This window comes from Zalophus californianus, chromosome 17 (genome assembly GCF_009762305.2).
Source record: "Zalophus californianus isolate mZalCal1 chromosome 17, mZalCal1.pri.v2, whole genome shotgun sequence".
In the NCBI taxonomy this organism is placed as follows: domain Eukaryota; kingdom Metazoa; phylum Chordata; class Mammalia; order Carnivora; family Otariidae; genus Zalophus; species Zalophus californianus.
The window spans coordinates 47,856,725-47,881,946 of record NC_045611.1 but is presented as its reverse complement, the minus strand read 5'-3'; the positions used below and the strand labels follow the sequence as shown (position 1 = coordinate 47,881,946).

Here is a 25,222-nt window from a genome sequence, read left to right as displayed (position 1 = left end):
TCGTGTGTCTGGGCGGCTTGTTTCTGGGGGAGGTCTGTGATCCGTGTGTGCCTCGCTGCTATTCTGAGCACGTTGTGTCTGTGGGGTGTGTCTCCAACACACTTGCTGTCACCCTCCTCGTGTGTTAGTGTGAGCGTGTGTCCATGCCGAGACTGGCGTCCTCCGCTCCATGCGCAGATGGTGTTTGCATTTTGTCTCCCCGTATGTGGGCTGGTGGCTTTGGCGTGTGAGCTGTGGTGTGGGTCTCTTTTTTGCACCACGTGATTTTCGAGGTGTTTTGAGTTTTCGGTGGGGTGGCCGTGTGTCCTGCAGGTCTGCATTCTGTGCTGGTGTTTCCAGGGCAGGAGGGGCATGGTGTGTCCCCAGGGAAGCCGCGGGCATCCCGAGCGACACGCCCAGAGGCCTCTGTGCTGAGTGGAGGCTGCATCTGCGGTGTGTCCCCTCGCCGGCTGGTGCCACGCTGGCCTGGGGCTGGCCGTGGCGGGCGGGCAGGGCAGGGGCTGTGGTGGGCACTGGACCTGCGCCCAGACCTCGGTATAAATATCCCAGCTGCCGGGCGGCTGTGTTTACTCGGCCCCAGCCCGGGGGTGGCGGCAGCAGCCCGGCAGGTCCTGGGGGCGGGGGTGACCAGGCCACAGTGCAGACACTTCCTTCTGGCCAGACAGGCTATGGCCTCACTGCCCCTTCCCGGATGGGGGTGTGGCAGCGACCCCTCATCCTGGGCTCCCAGGGGCCACCAGCGACCCTCTGGATGTCCTCACTGGGCTTCCCAGAGTCTGGGAGACAGAGAAGAGAGGCCAGCCAACAGGGGTGAAGGGGCAGGCCGGGGACCGCAGGGAGAGGGAGACGTGGGGGCGGAGACTCCGGGAGGAAGGCACAGGAATGGTCGCGGAGGCTCAGGGACCGGTGTGGAGGATGAGCAGGAGGGAAGCGAGAGGGGTGGCAGAGCTCCTGGGCAGGACTGGCAGGGCAAGAGTGGAGGTCGGAAGTGATGGGAGCTTCGGGCGGCCAGAAGCGCGGAGGCAAAGCAGAGCAGGGGTAGAAGGAGAGGCGCAGCAGGGCAGCGGTGGGAGGGCCAGGATGCGAGGGCAGGACACGCAGGGGGGTCAGACAGGGGTGCGGGCAGCAGCCAGCAGGACGACAGCCGGGAGACGGGGTGGGGGCCGGATGCCCACGGAGGGGCTCTCCCCCAGCGGGCCCTCCCTCCCTGACTCAGCCTCTCCGTCCGCCCCGACCCAGGGCTGGGGGCGGAGGGCCAGCGCCCCTTGGGGCACCTCCGGGTCGCAGCCGCGGGGGCTGTGCCGGGGGCGTGTCTCCCGCAGTCCCTCTTGACTGGCCCCACCTCTGTCTCCGCCATCTGACTAACCCTAATTCTGACTCAGCTGCTGTTGTCTCTCATCACTTTATTATGTAACGAGTCTGCGTCCGGCAAAGTATATCACAAACAACATCAACGATCCAATGACAGACTGGCCAAAACCGCGCACATCACGCAGGGCTGCTCCCTGTGCTAGAAAAGCTCGCTGGGCCTGCGGGCGGGCGGGCGCGCACACGTCCCCGAGGGGCAAACACCCGTCAGCCTCGCGCTCTCCGGGCCCTGCCGGCCCATCCTGGGCTTCCGCGGGAGCCGGGGCAGCAGTGCGGACCATCCGGGCGGCGCAGGGGGGGCCGCGATGCTTCCTGTCCAGGTGCCGACTTCCACGCCCCTGTGCAGGGCGGTGCTGGGCGCATGGGACACCCCCGCCCCCCAAGCTTAGCCATCACCCTCCACAGCCATCTCTTTCTTGGTCTTCTTGAGCAAGTCCGTACATCCGACCGCTCCAGGTGGCCCTGACCTGAAAGCTGACACGCAGCCTAGGAGGATGGTCTCCAGGACCTGTGAGGTCTAGACTTGGTTTTTCATCTTCACTGGCCATGCGGCCCCGACCAACTAACACCTCCCTTCTGGCCTCCCCTGACTCACCTATGGAATGGAGGCGAGTCCCTAGTTCACAGGGTTGTCAGGAGGATTCAGTGTGGCGCCAGGCCCGGCAGAGGATAGAACTGCTAACTGGGAGCTTCCATACTTGACCGTCTCTCCGTGTGAATGTCCCTTGGCCTTTCGGCCAGCTCTCACTTTCTGTGTCTGGCTCTAGTCCTGCTTGACCCAGGGGTCAAGAGCTGTGGCCCCGGGAGGCCTCAGGGTCTCCCCCTTACTCTGGGCCGTGTGCCTGAGGAGGTGGTTCTGAGGGTCCTGCAGGCTTGGCTATGGCAGGGCGCCATCATTCTGGCTCCCAGGAGCGAGGGGTCCCCAGGCCCCACCTCTCTGCCCCGTGGCCCGTGGCCCTCCCTGCAAGCAGCTGAGTGTGGGGGCATGGGAAGGCGGGACGCCTGGGTTCCCACAGGCCAGTGGCTGAGTCACCGGGAGGCCATCTGGCTCGCATTAGCCGGGGGCGGCAGGGGGCTCCGTGGGGCGGGCCCTGTGGCCAGCTGGGGGCAGGGACGCTGGGGCAGGCTGTGTGTGGGATGACTCAGGACCCATGATAACAGCCTGTGCGTATTTGGGGAGTGTAAACAGGAGAGGGAGAAGGAGGCGGAGGAAGTGAAGGAAGGGAACACTGCGGCCGGGGAAAGAGAGGGGCAGTGGGGCCGAGAGGGGAGAGCCCCCCTCCCTGTGCCCCCTCCCGCCACACCCAAGCTGGCAGGCCCATGGCCCCGGTGCTGCCCCTGCACCCCCCTCCCAAGTCTGGGTCCTGAGGGAGAGGTGACAGCTGGTAGCCCGCCCAGCGAGGCCGCCTTCCTCAGCAGTCAGGGCTCTGCTACCCACAGCGGCCGGGCTGGGGGGTGGGGGTGGGGGAACGACACTGAAACGAGAGAGAACGAGAGAGAGAGAGAGAGAGAGAGAGAGAGAGAGAGAGAGAGAGAGAGAAAGGCTGAGAAGCAGACGGAGGGCCAGAGGTAGCATGGGGGCCGAGAGACGGGAGCGTACAGCGGGAAGAGCCAGAGGCCCAGAGCGAGGCTGAGGGAGATGGAACGAAACAGAGGCAGGGAGGCGTGAGCCGCACCTGCACAGAGGCGGGAAACAGGCAGAGGCCGGGGGCGAAGCCCGGGGTTCACCCGGACCCTACACGGGGCACGGACATTGTCCCGGCCGGCTCCAGCTACGAAGGGCCTCGGTCAAGGGGACGACCTTCAGCCTGGGCCCTGTCGTGGGGACAGAGGCCCGGGTGCAGGGAAGGGGACAGAAAGAAAGGCAGAGAGGAAAGGCAGTGAGGTGCTCAAAGAGGGAGGGGGATGCAGAAAGCAAGAGACACAAAGGCAGGGAGGAAAAGCAAGTGAGCCAGAGAGACCCTGAGAATCAGAGATGGAGCGGGGGCGCGGGGGGGAAGGTAGGGAACCCCGCACACAGAGTGGGCAGGGAGTCGGCTGCGATGGCACCAGAGCCAGCGAGGCCGTCCCCCAGACGGCGTCGCGGGCAGGGTGGGCGGCGGCGGCCATCAGTCCCCATCCAGCTCTGGGCTGGGCGCGTCCTCGGGCTCCTCCTCGTCGAAGTACCTCTCCTCCTCATCCCGCGACACGATGTCCAGGTTGTCAAAGTCGGGGTTGTCATCCACGGTGCTGCAGGGGGAGGGGGCTGTCAGGGGCTGGCTCTGTGGGCCCGGCTGCTTCTCACTCTTCAGAGGCGCTGGGACCCCCAAAGTCAAAGGCCACATGCTGGCAGCCGTAAATGGGAGCTGCCCCCCTGCGGGGGGGTGGGGCGGGGCGGCGGCTAGGAGTCTCTCAGGGCTTCAAACAAAAGGCAACATTTTCCAAAGCTGAGATTTTACATAAAAACTTCTGGTTTCTCTCAAAAAGCTGGAAGATGTGGGGACAGGAGGACCCCCATTCCCCAGAGAGTGGTTCTGAACCAGGACGATTCTGCCCCTCAGGGGACTGGAGCCATTCTGGTTGTTACAACTGGGGGGCTCCTACTGGCCCCCAGTGACTCAACACCAGGGACGCCTCTCAACTCGCTACCGCGCACAGGCCAATCCTCCACAGAAGAATGATCTGGCCCGAAAGGTCAACGGTGCTGAGACGTGTCTGCCCTAAGGTGTCAAGTGATCCTAAATTGCAAACAGGATCCTTGCACCTGCTGCTCCCCCCGCCAGGAACACTCTGACCACAGATATTCATGTTGCTCACCCCTCACATCCTGCACGTCTTTGCTGAAACGTCACCTGCTCAGAGATCCTTCCCTGGCCACCTCATTCCAACTCCCCGCCCCTGGACCCTGCCTTAATTTTCTTTATGGCCCCGTCAGCACCAGATGCTACAAACTTCTTTTGCTTCCTCACTAGAGTGGGACTCCCTTCAGGGCAGGGAACCCTTTCATCATTGGCTTTGGTCGCTGCTTCATCCCCAGAGTCTGGACACAGCAGGTGCTCAGCACGTGGTAGCGGCATGCAGAGAAGGGACCCACTGGCCCTACTGCCCAGTAGCTGCCCTCCAGGGGGGTTGGGCTTTGATCCCCCCTCATCCCTAATCCTCATGCCAGGCCCAATTTCCTCATGGGCACCTGGCTTTCTGGGGGCTCCCCACGGCCCAGGTGCTCTGCGCCCCGATTTTTGTGGGAACTCGGGCCGAGGGGCTCCACCCCACCTGGAAGGTCTGGATTAGCCAGACCTGCCTCCGGAGCCGGGGGGCCCTAGATCAGGCCGGCAGTGCTCCCGGGGGCTGTGGCATTGGTGCTCCCCACCCAACTGCTGAGGGTCGGCCTGTTCGTGTGTTGCCGGGGCTGGGTTTGAAGCCGGGCCCTCAGCTGCCACACCCACCAGGCAGGACTGCCTCAGTTGTCAAAACCTTTTTATCTCTGACTCCGATACTTCACTTTTTCGGTGTCCTCTTCCCTGATGGCAAAATCCTTCCCAAAGCAGTGGTTGTGTGTCTCGCCCTGGGGTTACGGTGGGGACAGCAAGCAGACTGCAGGGCAGCCACCACAGGCCCCTCTGTGCTAGGCATTAACCCTGCCGGTGGCTACTTCCTGAAGCATGAGGCGGTCTGGGGGCCTGAGGAAGAAGCTGGCTTGCCTGGGGGACACCTGGGGGGCTTGGGGCAGTGGCATCCTACCAGGCCACCACCACTCACCCGAACGCAAATACTTCAGCGTTTTGTCAAATTTGAGCCGTCAGCCCGGCTCAGTCCCTTCTTCAGGTGAGGGGACTGATGCTCAAAGATGCACAAAGCTAGTCCAAGGACGCCCACTGATCTCTGGCTCATCTGAGACCCTTATGCCATCTGAGCCAGGCCGAGGGCTGTGGGTCGCCCGGCTGGGGGCTGGGCGGGGGCGGGGGGGGGGAAGGGGGAAGCCTGAGTCACCTGTAGTCAAAGTCCCCATCTTTGCCGTCCAGGAAGCGCTGGTGCATCCGGCTGGTGAACTCTTCCCGCAGGATCAGCCTCTCTTCTGAATCGGGGACCCAGGCCTCCGAGTCTTTGCTGGGGCTCTGGTCTGTAGGGGCGGACACCCACAGTGGGGAAGATGTGAGCGGTGCACTCGGGGAAGGGCTGAAAACACAACCACGGAGAGCCGCCTCCTCTGTCCTGGTGGCACTGGGAACACAGTGGTGACCGAGACAGCCCCTGTCCTGCCCTCCCGGGCCACACGCCAAACACACAATGACAGTACAGTGCTCTGGAGGCTGGAGAACAGGGTCAGGACCTGCTACCTGGAGGCCGGCGAAGGGAAGGCATTCTTGGCAGAGGGAACAGCGTGGGCAATGGCCTGGAGGGGAGCGACTGCTTGGTGCCTTTGAGGAGTGGGGGACAGAGATGCTGGAAGCACTGGGAAGAGCCTGGGCACTCAGGCCAGTCAGGGGAGGCACGCGAGGTCTGCTCTTGCAGTTCGGGGGCCCAGCCTGGGAGCCCCCTGGAACGGGCCCTCACCTTCCTCATCGCTGCTCTCCTCCTCTTCCTCCTCCTCCAGGCAGGCCTCCTCCTCCTGCTGCTGCTGGAGCAGCCGCTGCTGCAGCTCCCGCTCCTGGTAGGACTGGAGCAGCAGGTCAGAGAGCGGGCAGGCGGGGGTGCCGAGGGCGCCGGGCTTGGGCGGCTCCTGGGCCGGGGCGCGGGCACTGAGCTCCTCCTGGGTTAGGTACTGCCCGATGTACTGCTCGTACAGCAGCGGGGCCCGGAACCGCATCTGCTCGTCGCTGAAGTACTCGCCGCCTGCACGGAGACACGGCGCGCCCGGGGTCAGGGGCCTGCGCGCGGGGCCGGCCTGTCTGAGCGGACGCGGCTCCACGATCGCGCCTGTAGGAAGCCGTGCGTGCACAAGGGCCGGCGTGCGCGTGCGCACTCAGACGGGCGGGAGAGCACGCGGCGGCCTGAGGGCCCGTGGCCGCGAGGACACACGCGCCTGAGCGTGGGCGCGTCACTGGCCCCGTGGCTGCAGGTGTACTCCTGTGCGCGCCGTGCTCGGCCCTGGCGTTCTGGGGCCCCTGCCCGTCGCTGTGCCTGGTCTCACAGGGGTGCACACCCTCCTGCGTGCGTGTCTGGGAGTGTCTGCGAGTCAGCGTGCAGGAGGCCACAGGCAAGGGTCCTGCACACAGGAGCCAGGATGCAGAGCACGTGTGGCTGTCCGTGCACACAGCTGGACAGGCCAGATGTGGGCACCCCTGGTGGTCTTCCAGACCCCACATCTCACCTCTCCCCAGAGGGCTCTCCTCTGCAACCATCCCTCGGGTGGGTTTGGCTTCTCCACCACCCCCAAACCCGGGACCTTCCTGTGTCCCCTGGCTGCCTGTTCCTGCAGGGGGCTCTGTCCCTCAGAAAACGGTTACACCTGCCCGGTTCCTCCCACCCACCGGTCCCAGCCCCGCCTTCAGAGCCCAGGGTGAGAATCTGCCCAGAATTCTGGCCCCTGCAGCACTGGGGTCTGTGACCATCCCTGTCCTGCCCCCTCTCTTACTCATCTCTCTCTTTCTGGGGTTACCCACCATATTCTGTTTCTCTCCCTCCGTTTCCCTGGCTCTGTTTCTGCCGCTCTGCCTCCACCCACCTGTCCCTCCCGGGTTCCGTGCCTGTCACCTCACCCCCCATTCATTCGTCCCTCCTCCCTCCCATCTCCTTCTTCCCGACCTGTCGCTGTGCCCCACCCTCTCCATCTCCCTGGCTCTAGGGCCTGAGTCTTCACCCTAACCAGAATCTTCACTCGCTCTCTGCCTCGTTTGCTCGCCTCTATTTTTTTTTTTTTAAGATTTTATTTACTTATTTGACAGAGACACAGCGAGAGAGGGAACACAAGCAGGGGGAGTGGCTCTCTTCCTGCCGATCAGAGAGCCCGATGTGGGGCTGGATCCCAGGACCCTGGGATCATGACCTGAGCCGAAGGCAGACGCTTAACGACCGAGCCACCCAGGCGCCCCTGCTCTCCTCTTTCAACTTTAGTACTGGTGTCTCTAGTCACAAAGATGCTTCTAATTATGCTGCGGTCAAGAAGGTATCGTGCCTTCCAGACGCATGCCTTGTTTCAGAGGGCCTGTGTGTCCCCAGAGTCACAGACAGACTCCCCTGGGTTTCCTCAGCGCTTCTGTGCATGGTGTGAAGGAGGGAATCTCGTTTTCCTGAGGGATAACCACTTATCACAGTGCTGGGTTCTGTGAAATGGCACTTGTGTCATCTACTAAATTCTGACCCTTCTCACTGCCGGTCCCGTCCCCTGGGTTCCCGTCTCTACCCATCTTGCCTCATTGCTTCACGTGTCTGTTTCAACCTCCCTGTGTCCCTGTCTCAAAACTTATCTCCAGGACCTCTGTCCGTGTCTCCGCTCTTGCATCCTTGTTTCTTACTTCCTCTGCCTCAGTCTCCCCGCCCGCCCAGCCCACCTGTCCTCACACCTTGGATGAGCTCACGCAGGGCAGCGTAGCGCCGGTTACGTAGGCGGGTGCGCAGGGTGCGGGGTCGGGCACTGCCCTGCCGGGCCACCTCGGCACAGTAGAAGTCTGCACGATGGTCGCCGCGCAAGTGGCCAAAGCAGGCCAGGTGCTCCTCGCGGAGGCCCGTGCGGAAGCGCTCCAGGAACACCAGCGGCTTCTCATGGTACAGCTGGCCCAGGATGGCCACCTTCTCCCGCTCGGTGAGGTCAGGCTCGCCCTGCTGCTGGCTGCACACAGGCAGGCGGCTGGCGGCCACGGCGCGCAGCATGGCACTCACCGCCGCGTTCTCAGCCCCGGGGGTGTCATCATCTGGGGCCCTTGGCGCTCTTTCCGCAGCCTCCACCTTGTCCTGGGGTCTGGGTGGGACCGGTGTCCAGCTCAGCTCCCCCCAGTGCCCAGGACCGGGCTGTGTGCAGCCTGTGGGGGAAGGGGAGATGTGTTAGTCCTGGGATGGGAGTGTGGGGGAGGTGGGGTGGGTGGAAAAGACTCATTTTACGTTTCCCGATCACCTACTATGTCCTGGGCACTGTTCTAGGTCCCAGAGATACCACAGGATGCACAAAGTTGACATTTTAGTAGGGGACGTGGACCGTGAAAAACATAATTACTGAAAACATATGATGTGTTAGCAAACATACAGTCTGTTGGGTGGTTCCGAGAGCTGTGTAGAAAAATGAAGAGGGAAGGAGGGGGGAGTGGGGTCAGTGGGGGAAGGCTGCAATTTAATTTAATTTATTTGAGATAGAAAGGGGAGGGGCAGATGAGGAGGGAGAGAGGGAGAAAGAATCTGAAGCAGACTCCGCACTGAGCACAAGCCCAACGTGGGGCTCGATCCCACCACCGCACGATCATGACCTGAGCCGAAACCAAGAGTCGGATGCTTCACTGACTAAGCCACCCAGGCGCCCCAGGCTGCAATTTTATTTATTTATTTATTTTTTAAAGATTTTATTTATTCATTTGAAACACAGAGATACAGAGAGAGAAAGCATGAGCAGGGAGAGAGGCAGAGGGAGAAGCAGTCTCCTCACTGAGCCAGGAGCCCAATGCGGGGCTCGATCCCATGACCCCGGGATCATGACCTGAGCTGAAGGCAGACGCTTAACCATCTGAGCCACCCAGGCGCCCCCCCCCCCAGGCTGCAATTTTAAATGGGACAGTCAGAGAAAACCTTGCCAAAAAAGTGACATTTCAGTAGAGACCTGAGGTGGTGAGGGACTGAGCCATGACATTCTGGGAGGAAGAGAGGTCTATGGAAAGGGAACAGCCAGTACAAAGGCCCTGAGGCAGGAGGGTGCTTGGTGCGTTTACTTGGTCCTTTACCACCTCATTCACTAACTCATACAATTCTTTGCCTTTTTACTTGCACACAAAATCACTAACACATCCACAAATTGTTCACTCATTCCCTCTCTCTCTCTCCTACTCATTCACACATTCATCCAGCCACTCTTCAGCAACTCTAAATCTGTGTGATGTCCTGAGCTGGGCCGTGCTGAGGATCCACAGGAGTGAGCCAGTCCAACACCTGCCCTCGGAACAGCCAGTGTGATGGGGGAGCTAGGACCGTCAAAGACAACACGGGCGCTGGTAACAGGCAAGCTGGGCGCTAGGCAAACCTTGTCGAGAACTGTTTCTCAAAAGGTGTGGGAACTGGAGTGAGGCTGAGAGGCCAGAAAATAAGAGAAGACAAAGTACAGGCAACTCCTTTGGGCAGCTTGGCTGGGACGGAGAAGAGGGAGGGGGTGAGGGTTACAAGTGCAGTGGGTTTCAGGGAGGGTTTTAATCACTGAGACCAGAGAAGACTGGGCTGGACCAGGGCAGAGGGTGTGGGGGAGGGCATAGGAAGGGGTGGCAGTTAGAAGGATGCTCAGGAGGCTGAGTAGACAAGCCATGGGGCTGAAGGGCTGGGAGGCGAGGGATGCATCCAGTTCAGATCCGGGGTTCAGGTCTGGGGACTAGTCAAACTGTCCTTGAGACAGTCACGGACAAGGAGCAGATTTGGGGATGGGAGGAGATGCTGAGGCCAGTTTGGGACATGGAAGGTAGGACGGGCCCAGGGGACATCCAAGGGGAGCATCTAAGAGACTGCTGGTCCGTGGGGCTAGAGACTTCTCAGGAGAAAAGTGCAGGGCTGGGGACAGAGCTATGGAGCCAAGACAGGAACCAAAGCCGAAGGAAATGAGAGGTCATGGGGAGGGCAAGGGGAGTGTGAGGGACAAGAGAGTGGGCCAGGAAAGAGCCCCGACTGGACAGGGAGAAGCCATGCCTAGGAAGGAGGCCACACAAGGCTACAAAATGGGCCGCTGAAAGACAGCCACACTTTAATTCCTGGAGCCTGTGTTACTGTTGATGGCCAAAAAATGGGTGTCTGCAGATGTGATCAAGTTCAGGATCTTGGGCCAGGGAGATTATCTTGGATTGTCCAGGTGGGTCATGATGAGTATCCGTTAAGAGAGAGTCCAAGTGAGACTAGACATACACAGAAGAGAATGTCACGTGAAGACGGACAGAAGCAGAGATCGGAGTGATGTGGCCACAAGCCAAGGAACGCCAGGAGTCACCAGAAGCTGGAAGAGCCTCTGAGGGAGCCCCTCCTTGGTCCTGCTAACACCTTGATTTCAGCCTTGTGGTACCGATTTCAAACCTCTGGCCCTCAAAACTGAGAATACATTTCTCTTGTTTTAAGCCCCCCAGCTTGTCACCTGCTGCAGCAGCCATAGAAAACTGATCGAGGCTGATCGGGAGGAGCCTGAGAGAGAGGAAGGGAAAGGGAAAGAGTGGTGTCACAGAAACCAAGGGGTGGGGGGGGTGCACCTGGTGCCTCAGTAGGTCGAGTGTCCAACTCTTGGTTTCGGCTCAGGTCATGATCTCATGGGTCTTGAGATGGAGCTGAGTCGGGCTATGGGCTCCTTGCTCAATGGGGAGTCCACTTGAAGATTCTCTCACTCTGCCCCTCCCCCCACTCTCTCCTTTCTTTCTTTCTAAAATAAATAAATCTTAAAAAGAAAAAAAAAGCAAGGGACAACTTTCAAGAAGTATGGGGAGATCAATGGCACTGAACTCTCCAAGCAGTCTAGTAAGAGAAAACCTGAATGGGGTGACTCCGTTTAACTACACGGGGCGGGGGTGGGGTGGGGCGGAGAGGCCACTGGCAACCTTGATTAGAGCAGTTTCTGGAGGTAAAAGCCAGACTGCAAGTGGGTGGGAGGTGAAGAAACAGACAGGTGTGAATGACTCTTTGGAGAAGATAACTGGTATCGGAAGGCGCATGGAACTCAGGGATAGATATTCTTTTTAGGTTAAAACATTTTTTTAAAAAGATTTTATTTATTTATTTATTTGACAGAGAGAGATAGTGAGAGAGGGAACACAAGCAGGGGGCGTGGGAGAGGGAGAAGCAGGCTTCCTGCTGAGCAGGAAGCCCGATGTGGGGCTCGATCCCAGGACGCCGGGATCATGACCTGAGCGGAAGGCAGAAGCTTAACCGACTGAGCCACCCAGGCGCCCCAGGTTAAAACATTTTTTTAATGGAAAATTTCCAACATGCACAAATGTCGAGAAGAGGACCATATTCCCACCCCCACCCCATATCCCCACTATCCAGCTTCAACAATGACCAATGCTCGGCCAGGGACGTTTCAGCCAATCTCCCAACCACACCTCGACCCACCTGGGATGACTCTGAAGCAGCGGGATGAAATTTTAAGATGAGCAAAACGAAAGCGTTTTAGATACTGATGGGAAGGCGTCGGGCGAAATAAAGAGACTGAAAATGCAAAGGGGAGTAATGGAGGGAGCACAGAAACGGAGTAAGGACCCGAGGAGGCAGATGGCACTGTGGACTTCGGAGAAAGGGGAATGAGAATGAAATGGGGGAACCGTGAACCTGGAATAAGCAGAGTTTGCGTGGGACAGAAGGAAGGTCAGCCTGGGGCAAGGGGAGGGTCAGTGCGATGCAGGGGAGGTAACTGAGAGGCAGGGTGGACTGGGACACTGGGACTCAGCCGGGACAGGGGGCAAGTTTATGTTGACCCGAGAGTTAGCCTGGTAAGGAATCGGGTCAGCCTGGCCCGGAACTTGGGATAGGTTAATTTCGGGGGAGAGGACGGGGTAAAAGGACGGCAACTCGCAACAAGAGAAGGATTAATCTGGACAAGGTGGCGAAGGGGACTGGTAGACCCGAGGGCAGGTGTCCCCCTATAAAGAGTCCTCCTGTGCGCCCACGGGGAATCGTTTCCCAGTGACACCGCACCCCACCCTCCCGCCGCCTCCGCGCGGCCGGGACCTCACCTTCATCGGGTTCCCTGGCCGCCGCCGCGGTGGCCACGGCCTCCATCCTGATTCTCTACTAGTTAGCCGCCGCGGTAGGCTCTACAGGCCGATCCCGGCCCCAGGCCCTCGGCGGCCACTTCCGGCTGAGCACACTCCCGGGGGGCCCGATGCTCCGCCAAGCCCGAAACAACAGTTCCGGGGTGAAGGTGGACCTTCCTATGCGCATGCGTGTCTCCCTCAGGTCCCGCCGCCGGGAACGTAAAGGACGCCCGAGTTAGAGGCTCTTCCACGCCCTCCCCCCACCCCCATCTGACCCGCTACTGAATTGCACGATCGGGAGGGATCTGAACTATCGTACAACCTGTTCACTGCTGGGACTCCAGAGCCTGGCATGCTTACTTTGGGGACGGATGGTTGAATGGCCACCGCGCAGAGCCTCTTGAGGGTTTGTGCTCTGGTTTAGACTCCAGTCCATCCCCCTTTTCCGTCACCACCTCAAAAAATATCTACTAAGCTTTGTTTCTTGCTTCTGTGATCAAAGCCAGTCCCTGGCTAGCATGAGATGGGTGGTGAGCTCAGATAGAATTTCCTACTGTGTTCCAGGACCTGAAGAATTTGCAGATGTGAACGGGGACAACCCTGGTCATGATCTACTCCTGGTGATGGTAGTGACTCATTCAGGTGTGTTACCAACAAAGCGACAGACATATCACAAGTGACCACCCTTGAGTGGCCCGGGCTCTGATGGGGTTGTCCACCCCAGCCTAGAGGGTCAGGGAAGGTTTCCTTCTAGGAGGAGAGGACACCCAAGCTGAGACCTAAAGGATGAACAGGAATTAAAGAGGAAGGTTTCAGGCAGCAGGAAGGGCAAGGCAAAGACCCAGAGGGGAAGGCAGGCATGGATCTTTCTGGCTACTGCCAAGGACTTCAGTGTGGTCAGGGAATAAAAATGTTCTAACTTGGAAGGCCACGGTTGGGCTGCAGAGTATTTGAGAACCTCTTGAATATTTATGCAAAATTCCATGTACACGTGTATTTTCCAAAGCAGAGCTGATGGCATTTGGATTGAGAGATTTGTGACTCCCCCAGAACCAACCACCAATCTTAAGTTCAAAGGGGGAGCACCAGAATATGAAGCCAGAGAGGTCACCAGGGGTCAGGCACACAGGGCCTCTCTAAGCCACACTAAGTAGCTTGAGTTCCTTTATCCTTCGGGTAGCAGGCAGGAGGGGGAAGGCATGAGGGTAAGGGACTGGAGGTAAGGGAGATCGGTGAGGAGGCTGGTGCAATGATCCAGACACTGGACAGGAGCAGAGAAATAACTTCCCATTTGCATTGCCAGGATAAGGGACCTAGAGGCCCATTTGCCACACCGGATGGGTGGGAACTAAATTTAAGAATTTACTCAGAGAAGCCAGCAGAGGGTGCTGTTGCCCAACATGTGGACCAGCAAGGAAGGGGACTTTCCAGAGAGATCTGCGGCCCTTCCCCTCCTGCTCTCCCTGAGCAGGCAGAGAGGGGCACTCTAGGGTCTCTTTTAGCCCAACTAGCCACCAATTTTGGCTCCATCTCACATTCAGATGCCTCATCCCTGACCTCAAAACTAGTCAGCCTTCCTCCTCTTTTTGCAGCCTGTGTCCCATTCATAAGGCTCTGAGGTACTTCCTGTTAGGCAAGGGATGGGGCTCAACTGGCACTCCTGTGCCCCAACATTGGCCCTCACAATATCACTGGGAACACCACATATCCAGAGGGGATAAAGAAATGACTCCAGTTGCTGGGAGAGGACACTAGGCTACATGGGGATGCAAACACAAACTACCCTGGCTACTTAAAAAATTGTTCCCTTTTCCAGAAGACCTCCCCTTACTACACTCCTAACCCTCAGGCTTTCACAGCTGACCACTCGGTGCTGTCACCATCTGATGGCAAGTCTGTGTTACCTCTGGACTGGGAGACCTGTGAGAGCCGGGCTCAGGACTGCCCTGACTGTGCTGTATCCCCAGCACTGTCCAGAGAGAGTGAGGCACAAGGCAAGTACCTAACACATGGTGGCTGGATAAAGAAGTTCCTGGAATCCCCACTAGCCTGGATCCAGTACTGCAGGTAGGACACGTCCTAAGTCCAGCACCCAAGGCCAGGACCGAGGTGGATGGGTAGTCACACCCCATGAGGACGCCCAACAATCCAGCCCTGGTCCCCATCCCATCAGCCCTACCTCACCCTCCGCCTAGGGACCTGCCATGCCTTCTAGTCACAAATTCCTGGAGAGAATTGGGGCTGTGAATGGACAAGAGGAAGGACCAGAGAACTACTTTAAAATGAAAGTGGATTTTAAACTGAGAGTCCCAGCACCAAAAACAGGGCCATGAAACCCTGTTTCATGAAACAGGGTTTCATGAAACATGAAACCCTCAGTAAGTGTTTAATGGATGAGTAAATAATGTCCCCTCTGAAAACGTCCCACCCCAATTAAAGGCCAACTGCAGTAATACTTCAGGGTTTCAACCCTGCTTCGTTCCTGCTAGGAGGTGCCATGTCATTTATTGAAAGAAAACAAAACAAAGCAAACACATTTCTTAATAAGTGCAGTTTGTTAAAATTCTGTTAAAACATATGGGTCAAGGGGGAGTAAAAATAATCAAAGGATCATTGTAGGAAAAACCTTTAGGTCTGGCACCTGGAAGATCTCTGGAGAGGAGGCGGTGGGAGAAATTTCATGTTCTGAAGGGAAGGAGCCCCCCCCCCCCGCAACCTCCCCTTCCCTCGCCCGCTTAATCCCACCAGAAACTACCAAGACGCCCGGAATAAAAGGTTTCAAGTTCAATAGTCACACTCTCTCCAAATACAAAAAGCAGTTACAATTCAACTCAACACAGAAGCTTGTGTGCAAGGTTACGGGAAACTGAGACATCGTATAAAAAGTTAGGTTAAAGATGATTCTGTGGTTTTGTTTTTGTGTGTGTTTTGTTTTGAGGGTGTGGCTCTTCCTCAGTCACCTGAACTCAGCAAAGAAATGGTTATCCTGATGAAATATCAACAGCCACAGTAAAAACAGAGAAATTCTAAAAATTAAAAAAAAAGCATAATTACCAAAAAATATCTGTCACTGCTTCCTCCCTCCGCATTTTACTTTTTAAACTTGGGTTTTTGTGTCGGTCTGTTTTTTTTTTTTTTTAAGTTTTTGATTTTTTTTTTTTTTTTTTTTTTTAAATCCTGAAAAGTAGACAGTAAAACAGCTCCTGGAAGAATGTACAACCAACTGCATGAGGGTCTGGGAAGCTGAGGGGCTGGAGCAGGGCTGGGAGAGGTGGGCAGAAGGGGCCCTCCCTCAGCCACTGTAGCCTCACTGTATGACCAGGGGGGGGATCTTTAGTCAAAAAGGAGGCAGGGAGGAGGAAGAAGAGGAGGAGAGGAAGGAAGAAGGTGAGGGGACAACAGAAAATAAAAGGTCATTGTTGCCTGTTTGAATCCAGAGAAAAATGCCCGGCCCTGTGTTGGGGAAGAAGCCCCTCGGAGGGGAGGCAGTGGGCTGAAAGGAGGCAGCCCTGGGATAACCCGTCCCCCGGCACCGCAGGACCCAGTGTGGGCAGATGAGGGGGCCAAGGTGGGCGCTGGTGGAGGAAGCCGGCAGGGGCCTCCGGAGCACACTGGCTACTGTGTGCTTGTGCCTCCCTGTGTGTTCCCGGAGTAGCTCCCGTAGTCGTAGTTCCCGTAGTATGGTGGCCACTGGCCCTGGTTCTGATAGTACTGGTTCCACTGCTGGGCGTACTGGAGAGAGAAACCAAGAGCACCACGTTGTCCTTACCCAGACCCACATTTGGCTCCTGCCTTGACCCCACTCTCGCGCAGGTCAGAGATGAGTGCACTGACATGGGTCCCCTGACAGAGAAATCAAGGTCCCTTGGGAGGACAAGTGACCGACCTGATGCCCCATGGCTGGGGAGTCAGGGACTGAAGCCCAGACCTCCTGGCTTGCCAACCTAATGTCCTTTCGGGTACAGGTAGATACCACATTCAGAACACTTAACAACAGGTATGATGGCCCAGCACCAGCCAAGGGGAATGGACACTGGCCATGGTGCTGAAGCAGGATTCGGAGGCCCCTGCTAGGCCATTTAGTGGCTTCACCGGGGAGAAGAGGTTCGGATACCAGTTATTTAGCAGCCAGTGCAGAAATTTCAGTAAGTGGAACGGCTACATCAGGTGAATGCCAGCCTGAGGCCAGCCCATCTCTGTAGGAATAAATAGGGACTCCAGTCTGGGAATACACATCCATGCGGGTGCCCCCGGAAGTCTCTATGCCCAACCTCCCCCTGCTCCCCCACCCCAAGTCTGGCACCTACCTGCTGATACTGGTTATAGCTGGGCTGAGGGTAGGTCTGTGCGGTGGGGGGCGGCGGTGGGGTGTAGGGAGCCGGGTTGTAGCCGCCATAGCTCCCATAGTTGTAGGCAGGTGGTGGTGGAGGTGGAGGTGGTGGGGCCGTGTAGCCCTGGCTGTAACCTCCCTGGTTGTAGGGTGGCTGGCTGTAACTCGGCTGTAAAGGGTGGGGAGGAAACCAGGGTGCTGTGAAACAGCTGAGCTGGGACAGAGTAAGGGCCTTTGTAAGCAGTGGACCACAAAGGAACTTCCCTGGTGGAGGCTGTTTGAGGGCTGAGGAAATGGGTCAGCTCTGTGACATGGTGGGACAGGGAAGGAGAGAGGGTTGTGGTCTGGACTCTACTCTCAGCTCTAAGATCCTGGGGGAGCAAGGCACACAGCAATCTCTTGAAATTCCACTGCTCCTCCCCCACCCCCCCGCCGTAAAATGAGAATTACAACAGAACTACCCCTTCCGATTGCCTTGCGTATTTAGGAAGCCTGAGTGCACAGGCCACTGGGCCACTGGGCACTCCATACATGGTGGTAGTTGTTTTGGGAAAAGGTCTGCTGAAAACAGTAGTAGCAATTTCCCAAGTGCTGCCCACGTGCAGACTGTATCATTAACCCACCTAATTGCCCTATCCACTCTGTGAGGCAGGCTCCACTAGCCTCATTTTACAGAGAGGTTCGGAACTTGAAGCTCAGGGAGGTGAAATTAGTTGACCCGAGTCACACAGTAAAAAGTGGTGGAGCTGGGACTTGACCTCCGGTCTGTCTCGTTCCAGAACCTTACCCACAAGGCTAAAATACCACCCATCCCTCACAACAAACCTCACAAATGAGTTCTACCAACAACTCCATAGTCTTTTATAAAGAAAATGAGGTCCAGGGAGGTGAAACTGTTTGTGCAAGGTTATAGAACCGAGATGTTGTGGGGCTGGGGTTTGAATCTGTGCCTACCCATCCTGTTCTAGGAAACATTCTGGTTAGACCAGAACTGGGAGCCATTCATCTGTCTCTTGGCAGCTGTCCCCAGGCCTGGCATGTGGAAGGCACTCAGGAAACGGCTGTGGACTGTTCTGGTTAACAGGGGCCTGTGCATTCCAGAGCCTGAGCACCGGCTTTTGGAGAACTGGAACCGAGCCAGGAGCTGCTCCAGAGTGAAGTTCTCAGGACACTGGGCAAGACCTCCCAAGCTTAGGGCCTGTCTCCATATGCTGGAGATAAGGGGGTCAGCCCCCGCCAGCCTAGGCAAAAGTAAGTCCAATCAAGTGCTTTCTTGGGGATTCAGTAGAGGCCAGTGGCACCACCAAGAAATGTACTTGCTGGGGCAACCAACACTCATAGCACATGACTGTGAGGGGGTGGGAGAACAAGTAGGGTCCCGATTAATCTGGGTCTGGAAGGAAAGCCTAGGGTCCATCAGAGTCAAAAGCACTGCCAGAAAGAAGGGCAGGGCTGGAGGGAAGAATGGAGAGCCGTGGCTGGAGCGCAAGTTGGCCATTCCCTGGGCCCACCTCCTCTGGCCTGTGTACACACATGTGTGTGTGTCCTCTCACCTGTGGAGGGCTGTAGCTGCTGACAGTGGGGGTGCTGGTATTGGCGCTCGAGCCAGGGATGTTGCTGTTCTTGTTGTAGCTGCTGGCCCCCGGTGGGTTCCGAGCAGGGCTGTAGCTGGGTGGCGGCGGCGGCTGCTGGGGCGGTGGCTGGGGTGGTGGCGGCTGCTGGGGTGGTGGCTGTTGCTGGGGAGCCCGGTTGTAGCTGCCTCGGTTGTTGGAGTTGTTGTTATCCCGGCTGTTGTTACCCCAGCGGTTCTGGTTGTAGCCACCACCTCCACTGCGGTTGAAGCCTGCACCGGAGAAGCCAGGGGAGAGGCCCTGTCACTCTGAACTGGTGACCCTCAGGAGCGGGGCTCCACTCTGGGTCTCCCCAGATCCCCAGGCATGCCCCCTGTGCAGCCCTGTAACTGACAGTCATCACTGTCTGCTGACAGGCTTGCCTTGCCCACCAGACTGTGAGCTTGGGACCAGGGCTGCTTGGGTTTCTACTGTGTCCGCAGCATCCCGACAGCTGCTGAACAAATCAGAAGAGGTGGTCAGGAAGACAAAACTAAGCATCCAGGACAGTCCTCTTCAGGGTTGGTCAAATGGGTAAGTCTCTCCTAAGCCCTTGAGCCGCTGTGGCTGGGCCCAGAACCCTGCCCCCTGCCAGCTCCCACTGGTCTCTGGACCTCAGCCTAGACACTGGTGTCTTGGGAGGCCTTTCCTGAGCCTGCTCCCTCCCAGGCTGGATCAGGTGTCACCCAAGCTCATGCTAACCCAGGGCTTTGCCACTCACCCCAAAAGCCTTCTGGACGGCCACTACAGGCGGATGTGTCTGTCTGGGGCAAATTAACCTCCTTCAGCCCACTTCTCTATTTGTTTTAATACCAAACAACCAAAAACAGTCCTGGCATTTGTCTTGCACTAGCTCCTGAGCTGGAACCTAAGACTGGCAGTAAACTCGGTCTGGCCACTCTTCTTAAGGCGCTTATGGTCAAATGGCAGGGAAGAATTGCAAAAACGACACCAGAGTGACCTGCAAAGGGGCATGGGCTTCAGGAGCAATGCCCAGGGGAAGCAGGACAGTGGGAGAGTTCCCCTGAGGGCCCAGAGTTTAACTCACTGAGGTTCTCCGCCAGAATTCAGTCCACAGCTGGTGCTAGGGAAATTCACCTGCTGACTGAGTAAGCAGTCACAAAGCTCAACCCTGTCCCGGGATCCAAAAGCCGAGAGAGCTGTTTGAGATGTCTTACCTCCTCGGTAGTTGCCTCCTCCACCGCTGCCGCCCCCTCGGTTCTGGAAGCCTCCTCGGTTGCCCCCTGGTGGGCCTCTGTTGTCATAGCGCTGGAAGCCGCCACCACCCCCGCGGCCCCGGAAGCCACCACCGCCTCTGTTGTCAAAGCGCTTTTCAGGGGGTGGCCCGGCCTTGCGACCTTCCTCGTTGTACTGCCTCACCAGCTTGTCTGCTTCTTCCCGCTGCAGCTCAATGAACAGCACCTCGTCCAGAAAGTCCCCGACGTCTGGCAATGTGAAGTTGGCTAGGAAGGCAGAGCCCCAGAGGGAACAGGGAGAGGTCAGTACCTTCTGCGGTCTGGTTCCCTACACCCTCAGGACACTGGCCTGCCAAAAGGGAGATGGCAGAGGGGTCGAGCTGTGAGTGACAGAAGCGAAAGGGTCTCAACCTCTCTGACAATGTTCAGGGGTTAACAAAGACCCTCCTGTCTCTCTTCTGAAGAGGTGGCCTAAGCCCCACCAAATATAAACACTCCTTCCAGCCTCCCCAGGGTGTGGGCCAGGCAGGTGGAATCAGCCTCCTTATTTTCTACAGAGGAGAGGACGGAGGCCAGCTCAGCACTGCACCAGAGGGAGCCAGATGCAGTGACTGTGCGGGACTTTCAGCGTCTGCTCCCTCACATCCTCTCCCGCATCCTGCCCCAGCCCCAGCAAGTCTGAAAACCGTGCCCCAAGAGACTGCTGGCAGCTCTTCTGTTCACAGCTGCACCAGACAGGGAAGGGCAGAACAGGAGGAAGGAAAGAACGGACAAGATCAAAAAAGGAATAGGCCAGGAGCTAGGGAGGAAGGGACTGTGGAAAGAGCTTTTCTCTGGAGGACCCTGTTGTGTTGGGCCCCTGGGAACCGCTCATCTCCTACCTTTCATTTCTAGGACCGCGTGATCTGGGACATCCTTCCCTTCCTCGTCGGTTCGCTTTATTGTCCGGTCTTTTAGGTCCTCATCAGTGGGACAAATTACAATGGCTTTGCGCTGGAAGCCTTCAAATGGTCTCATTTTTCGCCTCTGGGCTGATCCATAAACATTTGTCTAGGGGTAGGAAACAGAAGAGGCAAGAGATGGTACATTACGACTTGGGTTTTTTCCTCTGTCAGGTATTATGTACGCCAGGAACTGAGAAAAGTACGCTAGTTCTCCAAAGCAGAAAAACTCAGGAAACTGCTCTTTTTGTGCTTTTAAGATACTTTTTCTCTTTTTTAAGGATTTTATTTATTTGACAGAAAGAGACACAGCGAGAGAGGGAACACAAGCAGGGGGTGGGAGTGGGAGAGGGAGAAGCAGGCTTCCCGCTGAGCAGGGAGCCCGATGCGGGGCTCGATCCCAGGACCCTGGGATCACGACCTGAGCCGAAAGCAGACGCTTAAAGACTGAGCCACCCAGGTGCCCCTGCTTTTAACATTCTTGAGCCCATCCTCAGAAAATGGACTTAGGAAAGTGGCTGCTGACAGTTACAGGACAAGGGGTTCCCAGCGGTTGGGCTTTTAACCCCTATTTGTTCTTGGTATGCCACCTTACATCCTCCCCCCAATTCTAAAAGTAACACAGGATGGGGCGCCTGGGTGGCTCAGTTATTAAGCGTCTGCCTTCGGCTCAGGTCACGATCCCAGGGTCCTGGGATCAAGCTCCGCATCGGGCTCCCTGCTCAGCGGGAGGCCTGCTTCTCCCTCTCCCACTCCCCCTGCTTGTGTTCCTTCTCTAGCTCTCTGTCAAATAAATAAAATCTTGGGCACCTGGGTGGCTCGGTTGGTTGGGCGACTGCCTTCAGCTCAGGTCATGATCCTGGAGTCCCGGGATCGAGTCCCACATCGGGCCCCCTGCTCAGCGGGGTGTCTGCCTCTCCCTCTGACCCTCCTCCCTCTCCTGCTCTCTCTCTCTCATTCTCTCTCAAATAAATAAATAAAATATTAAAATAAATAAATAAAATCTTAAAAAAGGTAAAAAAATAAAAGTAACAGAGGATCATGGTAAAAACTTCAGAGTACAAGGTAGAGTTAAGAATCCCTTCATCCGCTGCCAATCCCCCTTCCCAGAGATGACCTGTACTGAATACATGTATTTCTAAAAAGATCTGTGTAATCTTTTTTTCTTTCTTAAAAGCATTTACTTTGAGACATAATGGGAACATCCTAGAGGTACATGTGAGAAAGTGCTCAGTTAAAATATGGAACGCTTCACGAACCTGTGGGTCATCCTCACACAGGAGTCAATTTTAGTGTATGTGCTGCTGAAGCCAGCAGAGATCTCTGTGATTTTTAACACAATTGGAGGGGCGCCTGGGTGGCTCAGTCAGTTGAGTGTCTGCCTTCGGCTCATGTCATTGTCCCAGGGTCCTGGGACCGAGTCCCGTAACTGGCTCCCTGCTCAGCGGGGAGTCTGCTTCTCCTTCTCCCTCTGCCCCTACTGGCCCTCTCCTGCTGGCATTCTCTCTCTCAGATAAATAAGTACAATCTCTAAACAACAACAAATAAACAAACAAAATAACAAAAGCGGAATCATGCTACATACTCTTGAAGGCTTTTTCACTTAACGTTTCTCTAACACTTTTCCATGCCAGTGTTCTCTTTTAATGGCTACATAGTACTTACAGGATGGTTGCCATAATTAACCAGCCCTTTCTGACAGCTGTATGGATTCTTGTCATCAATACTGTGGTTCTTCTACTCCCTCAATCCTTCTCTAAAGCATGAGCCTCAACCACAGGCTTTTAACCACAGAGCTGGGCAAGGCAACAGCCTGTGCTTTTCCCAAGTGTAGTTTTGCTTCTAACGTTCTGCTCCCTTCCTCCAGGAGATGTGCAGGTGCGTGCTGGGCCAGTGGTGGCACAAAGTGGTGCTCTAGAACACACGTGACCAAGAGCCGCAGTTGCCAACAGCTTCCATTTACGGAGTACCTCCTACCTGCCGGGCCCTTTGGAACCGGGGCCTAGACCATGGGACCCCCAGGGCTCCCCGGATTCAGCCCATACACCAAAACCACCTAGATGCTACTGAAAAAGAGAGCGGCCCTAACGCCACTCGGAATTTCCAAACCCATCTCTGGAGGTGGGACCCAGAAACCTGTATGGGTATCCACTCTATCTAAACTCAGTCAGTACAACTGGAGTGATGAGGAGTACCTGCCTTTGAACTTGTAGAGGCTCTGAGAGGGACTCAAGGGAGAAGCCACAGCGGGGAGCAGTCGTAAAGGGGCACACACACACAAAAATACTGTATTTTGAAGCAAGAGCCTGGCAGGGTGGAAAAGCCCCGGGTCAAGTCCTAGTGTGGCCATTAACTCACTCTGGCCAGTCCTTATAGTTGCTTCATCTGGAAAACAGAGATGAAGAGCCTCCCTGCCCGGGCTGGTGAGGATGGAACAGAAAAGGATGACAGAGCAAATGTCCTGGTGCGAAGAAGTCCTTGACTGGGGGTTTAGAGGCAGCCTCCAGCATGGCAGAGAGGGAGTGTGTGCGTGTGTACAGTGGCCTGGCACACCCCAGCTCTAATCTGACTTGCTCAGGTCACACCCACGTGGCTCTGGGTGAACAAGTGCCAATCAGCCTACTTGTCTGTAAAATCAACCCACTGTGCATTTAATGAGTCTCAAGCCCTGAAAAGGGAGAAAAGTATGAATGTCAGATGGTCACTATTAAGTCTGCTGGAGTTCATGTGGGTAAAAGCCCTTGGTTAGCCCTGGGCCTGGCTCACAGCCAAGTCAACGACTGGGAGCCACTGTAGTTATGGCCGTTACTGGGGAGGGAGGTGTGCCATGACTAGCCTCACTGTAAAGTAGATGTGAAGCCAGAGAAGACCAAGCTATAGCGACTTCCCATCAGAAAGGCAGGGACAGTGGCGCCTGGATGGCTCCATTAGTCAAGCATCCGACTCTTGGTTTTGGCTGAGGTCGTGATTTCAGGGTTGTAAGATCGAGCCCCGAGTCAGGCTCTATGCTCAGCCTAGAGTCCCACCTGGGATTCTCTCCCTCTCCCTCCCCCTGCTCACACTCTAAATAAACAAGTAAGTACAATCTTAAAAAAAAAAAAAAAAAAAAGACAGGGTAGAGAGAACACAGGCTTTGGGGAAACAGCTCGGGGTTGAAATCCCAGCTGTGCCTTCTACTATTTGTGAGACTGTAGACGAGTCACCTAATTAGCCTACATCTCAAATTTCTTCCTCTGAAAGACAGGGATCAGATCACCCTCCTTCTGGCTCTTCTGGCTCTGGTGAGGATTTACAGATGTGAAAATGTCTAGCATGTGGCAGGAAGGGGGCAGGGAAAGTTCCAAGTCAACACACATAGGGTGGATCTGAAAATAGGGCCAACAGGACTGACAGTGTCCCAGCAGAGACTTCCCAACGGAAAGGACCAAGGAAAGTTAAATTCGAAGAAAAGTCAAGTCACAAGAGATCCTCTCCCAAGACATGGAACAAGAAGCTGGGCTGTGGGTCAGCCAGAGGCCAGGGACCCTAGTGCACATCTGCTGGGAGATCTCGGCGGTGGGTGCAGCTGTTCTCTAAACCAATCAGACCCCTGGTCCTGACACACACCAGGCGGGGATGTTCCTCCCTGTTCCCCGGGGAAAATGTCCCAGCCTTCAAGGACAGGGAGACCATGTATGCCGCAAGCACATATCCATGCTGTGATCTGGGCCCTGAGGACTGGCCCATGGAGAGGCCTTGGGCCACAAATGGTTAAGAGGCACATCAGGTTACAGAGGAAAAGTCTCTCTCCCCACTGCTCTTCCTGGACTCATTCCTAAAAGCAAAGCAGAAGGTGGCATCTGATCATAGCAAGATAGAATTTGGCCTCCTCCAGCTAAATAATGAGGTTTTCTCCTGGCACAAAAGCCAGAGTGACTGTGGCCCTAAACCATTCTGTGGACAACCCATTCCACGGTTCTTGCCCGAAGAAGTGATCCTATTTTGACTGCCTCGAACCCCAAGGGACAGGGATAAACACCCCCTGGAGGTTTTCCAAGAGGCAGACCTGCCCTGTCAAGGTGCTGACAAGGGGGCAAAGAAGAGAAGCAATGCTGTCAAGAGCGCTAGTCCCTGCAGCTTTGCAGGATGGGGGGGGATGGGGCGGAGCAGACTGGGCTCCTAATAATAGCCAGCCCCTGTCCTAGGAAGTGGCTAGACTCTGAGGGATGGCTGCTCAGACACCCTGGAACGGAGGTGCTGAGAACACACTTGGCGAGTGTTTCTGAGACGGCCTCTCCCTCCCCTTATTGCTGGGCTTGGGGAAGGGAAGAAGAGCACCGAATCAGGCCAGCAGAAATGCAAATGCTTGGCTTCCTGGAGGAAAGGGAGTTAGCTGCTGGTGGCTGTTGCTACAGCAAACACAGTGAGGTCAGAGCCCTTAGGCCGGCCCAGCACTACTCTGGTCACTGGGGGCTGCTGGTGGCTGTTGCTAGGAGACCAGCACAACAGCTAGGTCAGCTTTTCCAGCTGCGTGGGATCCCTCTGCCCAGCTTGTGCTTCTCCCAGTCCCACCCTGAAGATGCTGGCTCTGAGAAGGTCTGGGGCTGTCTGTGTTCCCTGGCTCCCCAGCTATCCCCATCCCTGGCAATGGGGGCCAAAGGACAGGAGCTGGGTTTCTCCGGGAAGCTATGTGGGTAGTTCTGGTGTGTGGCGGTCCGGGGGAATGAGGGAGAAATACAGCCCGGGTTCTGTGAGAGTCCCACTGTCCCCTGTCCAGAGCTCAACAGGGTCAGGCTGGCAGGGAGAGAAACCTGGCTGGACCCCACAGGAGCACATTTAAAGCTGGTGACAAAAGAGCTCACTCTGGCAGAGTGAGGTAAACCCAGTGGGAGGAACCACACATGTAGCAAGAGAACTGGCTGGAGTGTCAACAGTGGAACTGGCTGAGGCTCTGGGGATGAGG

The 25,222-nt window shown here is 56.4% G+C and overlaps 2 protein-coding genes across 7 annotated transcripts in view; both read right to left on the bottom strand.

The window, feature by feature from the left end:
- Positions 1-924: 924 nt before the first annotated feature.
- CCDC97 (coiled-coil domain containing 97) lies at positions 925-14,607 on the bottom strand. The gene is made up of 5 exons (XM_027617616.2): positions 12,183-14,607; positions 7,851-8,306; positions 5,902-6,180; positions 5,338-5,467; positions 925-3,597 (listed from the first exon to the last, which is right to left on the bottom strand). Exons 1-5 carry the CDS (start codon positions 12,226-12,228, stop codon positions 3,477-3,479), a joined length of 1,032 nt encoding a protein of 343 aa, XP_027473417.1. The 5' UTR covers positions 12,229-14,607; the 3' UTR covers positions 925-3,476.
- Positions 14,608-15,352: 745 nt separating this feature from the next.
- HNRNPUL1 (heterogeneous nuclear ribonucleoprotein U like 1) overlaps positions 15,353-25,222 on the bottom strand; it is a 36,548-nt gene continuing 26,678 nt past the window's right edge. For all 6 annotated transcript variants that reach the window (XM_027617612.2, XM_027617613.2, XM_027617610.2 and 3 more), the window contains exons 11-15: positions 20,221-20,389; positions 19,322-19,606; positions 18,087-18,376; positions 16,511-16,702; positions 15,353-15,935 (exon numbers count right to left, since the gene is read on the bottom strand). In XM_027617612.2, the coding sequence (XP_027473413.1) occupies positions 15,819-15,935; positions 16,511-16,702; positions 18,087-18,376; positions 19,322-19,606; positions 20,221-20,389 (1,053 nt within the window). In that variant the 3' untranslated portion in view covers positions 15,353-15,818. The remainder of the gene's footprint in view (positions 15,936-16,510; positions 16,703-18,086; positions 18,377-19,321; positions 19,607-20,220; positions 20,390-25,222) is intronic.